Here is a 5,451-nt window from a genome sequence, read left to right on the forward strand (position 1 = left end):
ATAATAACTTGAGGCAATATAAAGGAATAGAGATAAAATAAGGTGGAGGATTTTCTAGGTTTTGTTGAGGAGTCCACGATGGGTGCAAGTGACGCCTTTTGTCATTCTTGACAACTTTATATAGCCATTTTTGTTAATGCAAATGTTCCTGCATCCAAAGAAAAATTCTTAGTTTAAAAGACTGATTTGTGTTGGTCTTGTCCTCAAGCTCCTTCTTGCAGTTGGCTTGCCCGCTCACATGTCTATATATGAGATATTTGATGGAATTTTTGAGGACCCTCCTCAAAATTTGTCCCAGTCTACAATATACAAGAATTCTCCTAACTTGCGTTGTTAACTCTGAGGTTGCTCAATCTGGAATTTTGAGGCCTCTCCTCAAAATTCGTCCTAATTTACCTCAATAAGTAACAAATGACATTTGTGGAATTTTTGAGATCATCTCAAAAATTCTGTCCCTGTTGCAAACTAGATTGTCGTAATTTTTGAGATCCGTCCAAGCTAATCTTCGTAGAATTTTGGTCTTCTGTTTTGACTTGTTACAGAAGTCCTACTTTTAATGAATTTTTGAGATCCTCAGAAAAATTCTGTCCTAGTTTCCATTATGAAGATAAATAGAAATCTTACTGGGTATATAACCGAGCCGTTGTGGCGCCTACGTATCCCGTTGGAGCAGGAATCAGGTCAAATGTAGTTCAGATCGTAGAATTTTGGTCTTCTATTTTGACTCGTTAAAGAAGTCCAACTTCCAATGCATTTTTGAGATCCTCTCAAAAATTCTGTCCCAGTTTCCATTATGAAGAGAAATGGAAATCTTACTGTGTATTATGACCGAGCCGTTATGGCGCCTACATTTCTCGTCGGATCAGGAATCTGGTCAAACGTAGTTCCCTTATCAAAGGTTAACCAAAATAGGAAGTTTTGATAATGAAACGACCGAGGCCGACATAGGCCGCCTACCTATCTCATTCTTGAGAATTTAGGTCGAACGTAGTTCCAACACAAAGGAATAATCAAGGGGAATAAATGGAGTGATCGAAGCCGACATAGGCCGCCTACGTATCTCGTTCTCGAGAATTCAGGTCAAACGTAGTTCAGAAAGAAAAGTGCGATACATTTTCAAAAAAAAGGTAACAAAACTTCATATGCAAAGTTTGGCCAATGTTGGGCATTCTTCTTCTCGGATGAATATCTTCAAATGACTCAGTTCAGAAATGTCTTGTACTCACTCTTGAACATCCAATATGACACCCATTCAGGTGGTTTCCTCAATATTGATGAAGTTGTTGTTGATCATGCTTTGTATCTTTTGCTTCAGAGTCGAACAATTTTCTGTGTCGTGTCCAACGGCTCCTGAATGATAAGCACATCTGTGGTCAGCTCTGTAAAATTTTCCCAAAGGATTGGCTGGTCTTCCTTCTATAGGATAGAGCAGACCCATTGCTTTCAACCTTTCATAAAGTTGAGTTTGAGATTCCCTTAATGGTGTAAATACTTTAGGAGCCTTTCTGAATTTTGGGCGAGGAAATTTTCCCTTGTTGATATTATGGTTTTGGTATTTCCTTTGAGAAGCTGACCTCGTACGAGTAGTCGTGATCATACTTACCTCCTCAACTTTTCCTTTTGCTTTATCCATATCACTGATTCTAGCAGATTTTCCATTAGAGCGTAATGCGGTAAGTTTGATGAGCTTTCCAGTCTTGAAACCATCTTCCAAAGCTTCTCCCACTTTGACAATCTCGACAAACTTTTGTCGCATCATACACAACATTCTTTCATAGTACTCAGGCTCTTGAGTACGAATGAACATTTCAGTGATCTCACGTTCGAACATGGGAGGTTGAACTCTTGCGGCCTCTTTTCTCCAACGAAGAGTGTAGTCTCGATAATTTTTTGTAGACTGCTGTTTGATCTTTTCAAAGTAGTAGCGATCTGGGGCATCTTCTATGTTATGCCCAAATCTCTCCGTGAAATCCTTTGCGAGAGCATTCCAACATTTCCATTGTTTTAGCTCTTGTGATGTAAGCCACTCCAAAGCTTCTCCCCTTAGACTTCGACTGAAGAGACGCATCAATAATGCTTCATTTTCGCCAACTCCCACGAGTTGATCACAATAAACTTTCAGATGCGCTAAAGGATTTCCTTTTCCATTAAAAGTGACAAACTTTGGCACTTTGAACCCTTCTGGAAGGTCGAGATTCGGATGGATGCATAAATCCTCGTAGCTCAATCCATCAACTTCGGAAACATAGTGCAACTCCTTCATGGCTTTCCTGATCTCTTCTTTCATATTCACCTTGACTACCTCTTCTTTTGACCTCCACTCTCTCTCCTGCTCCTTATAGTGATCAAGCTCGGAACAGTTGGCATAAGGTTCATTTGGAATTGGGATTTGGAAAGTAGTCTTCTGAGGTATGGGTGGGGTAATGGAGGGATCCTGAGTATTTTGAGTGGTTTGATAATTTTGGGGGAAATTTTGAGGATCGATATTTGGTTTTGAAGATGGGGGAAGGTTTAAGCATTGTTCGTACTTTGGTTTTGAGGGAGATAGAGGATTTGAAGGTTAGTATTTTGAGGATGATGTGGTGCTTGACACAATGTGGTGTCGTTACGGGGGTTGGGGGTAGTTAAGTCAATGGTTGGAGGATTTTGAGAGGGGTTAGAGAGAAAGTTTTGAACTTGTTCCGTGCTTGAGGAAGGAAAGTAGAGTGGAGGTCTTCCATCTCTTGGAGGATTGAAGGATGAAACTGGATTAGACCCATCTTGCATTCTTTGCATTTCGACCCTCATTTCGGCGATTTGTTGCATCAACTGCACAATCAATTCATTTTTATCAGCGCCGACAGGTTGAGCCACGGCGACATTATTCATGTCAATCTCCTCATTGTTATCCCCCATTGCTGTCTTTTCCTTTAGCAAATTTACAGGGAAGGAATCTTTGGAGACTTAGACCTCGGATGATAAACCAACTTACCAACACAAATCAGTCTTAAATCACTGTCAAATAAAAAAAACTCAAAAGACGATTATGTTAGTGGCTTGAGGTGGTAAATTATACAAGATATCACATATAGGTGCGAACACATAAGAGTTGCTTTATTCGGAGATAAACTGGCTCACAAGTATAGAGAAACCAATATAGAGAAATGATTAAATAGACAGGAATTTGTCTACTTGACTTTGGGATTAGTGAATAAAAATGTCGACTCGAGTCGAGACGAAGTCGACGGTGTCTTTCATTACCGTACTTTGATTTTTGATTGAGATGTAACTCTAATTTCCTTGTAAGAGTTGGAAAAGATAAAATTTCTCAAACTCTTTTGATCTGAAATGATGAATCTTTTTCTGATATGAGAGTAATAATAAAGAAAAATGACGTTCATTTTTCTTTCTTTTTTTTTGGAAACTAAAGACTCGAGGAGTATTTGGACGCACTTTTTGATAGTGACTTGATACTTGTGCTTAGGAGTTCTAAAAGTATTTGAAGAAGAGTGAGCCGAAATACCTCCAGATAAAACAACGTTATTCACATAATCAATTATAGCACATAAACTAATATTGTGCGTTCTAACAAATATGTGACCCTTTTGTGCCAAGGGTGGGCCTAGCGATTTGAGGGATGTATACATCCTTCAAATTTATACACATACGTATGAACGTCCATTTAGGCCGTGGGCCATTTTGGACTCAAGGTGGTCTTTTCTAATGGGCCCAACACTCTTTGGGTATTGGGTCGTCTTAGGCCAATGCGCTACTTTTCGGAATTGAATTTCGCTCTATCTTAGTTTGACTAAGAGTGGGTTGTATTTAAAGTGGAATGGGTAACCCAAGCGGACTACTTGAGCTGGGACAATTAACAATCGTTGACTATCAAATAGTCAACTACACTCGTCAGGGTGCCCCGAGAAGATTTTTGGTTAACGAACGACTGCGAACCCGCATAATCGTCCTTTAGTGGTAATGTAATATGTGTCGTTTTACGGAAGTATGTTATGAATGCAACAGTTTAAAGATCTAAATAATTTAAACACTTAAACAATTAATCACAAATAATAAAATATGTTAATCTAAGGGTTAAAATCCTCCAAACTCTCCAGCGGAGTCGCCATTTCTGTTTTATCGAAAAAAGACGATTTTTGAAAAGAGTTTGTTTTATTTTCGACTTTTAGGAGTCGCCACTTAATTTTTTAAGAAAAAGCAAGAAAACTAGTTTCTAAACAACTTAAACAGAAAAAATTGTTTTGAAACATTTTAAGGGTTCGAGATTCTTATTAGTGTCTTAGGAAGGTGTAAGGCACCTAAGACACTCCGCTAACTTACGGTTTTCCGGCGATTAACTTATTTGACTATTTTTGCAACTTTTGCAATTTTGAAGTTGAACCTTTATTTCATTTAAACGAGTTGACAAGTTTTGCAATCTTTTTTGTTTATTTCACAATTTTGCGAATCTATTTCAAAGTTTAAACTTACCTAAGGTTTTATCTAACAAGCTTTGCGATTTTGAAACAAATTATCGTTTAGAAGTTAACTTTAAGTTTGACAAAATTTGAAAGACGCTCGATGGAGTTTGGATTTTCTAATCCTAAGCTAACGACATTTAAGCAAAAATACGTAAAAAAATAGTAAAGTGGGAGAGAGAGAGGGAGAGAGAGAGATTTGGGTCCAAACTCGGGTTCTGTTCGCCTTGACCGAGTTTTTGACCCACCTGTTCTTTTTGGATTTTTTAACCCACTTTCCACCTGTCCTAATCTAAACATACAAAATAAAATACAAGAAAATAAAAATAAAATACAAGGGCTTAGGCCCATTACAAATGAAATACAAAAGGTATAACATAAAGAGGCTTTCTAATCCGAAGCCTATGACTATCTTCGATCTTCATGGAATCTCGAATGTCTTCCTGCCATGCCGTGGATTGACTTGATGACAGGGAAGATATGATTCTTTATGACTCTAATCGAATTGCAAAAATGGAGGGTCCATAGCGAACTCAAGCGGTTTTACATGCCACAGTGAAAAACAAAAGAATTAACACACATTCGCACAACAGAAAAGTTCGATAAAGCTTAATAAAGACAACGACATTCATTGATAGCATGGCTGCAAAATCTAACTTGACTAGAAGATGACACCCTCCCAAGTTAATGCCTTTACCACTAATTCTTAAAAAAATACTTGCATTTACTAATCACACTTTTCTCACGCAACATGCCGTAAAACATTAGCTTCAGCAAATAAACCCACGAGAACTACGCTAAAGCAGATAAGAACTCAAAAACAGATACGAAATTTAACGGTTCACTTATATAAATACATATCTATGCATTTCATTCAGAGCCTATGTGTAGGCAAATTTATCATTATTTTTTTTTATGGCTAACAAAGAGTATAAATACTAACAGGCCTCCATAAACCTGAGACACTACTATCTTTTTAGCACTAAAGCAAACCCCC

At 37.9% G+C, this 5,451-nt stretch overlaps 1 protein-coding gene across 1 annotated transcript; it reads right to left on the reverse strand.

The window, feature by feature from the left end:
* Positions 1-1,252: 1,252 nt before the first annotated feature.
* LOC138340781 (uncharacterized) lies at positions 1,253-2,895 on the reverse strand. The gene is made up of 2 exons (XM_069292988.1): positions 2,677-2,895; positions 1,253-2,434 (listed from the first exon to the last, which is right to left on the reverse strand). The coding sequence occupies exons 1-2, from the start codon at positions 2,893-2,895 to the stop codon at positions 1,253-1,255; spliced, it is 1,401 nt and encodes a 466-aa protein (XP_069149089.1).
* Between the last annotated feature and the right edge of the window lie 2,556 nt (positions 2,896-5,451).

Source organism: Solanum lycopersicum, chromosome 1, assembly GCF_036512215.1.
Source record: "Solanum lycopersicum chromosome 1, SLM_r2.1".
Lineage (NCBI taxonomy): Eukaryota > Viridiplantae > Streptophyta > Magnoliopsida > Solanales > Solanaceae > Solanum > Solanum lycopersicum.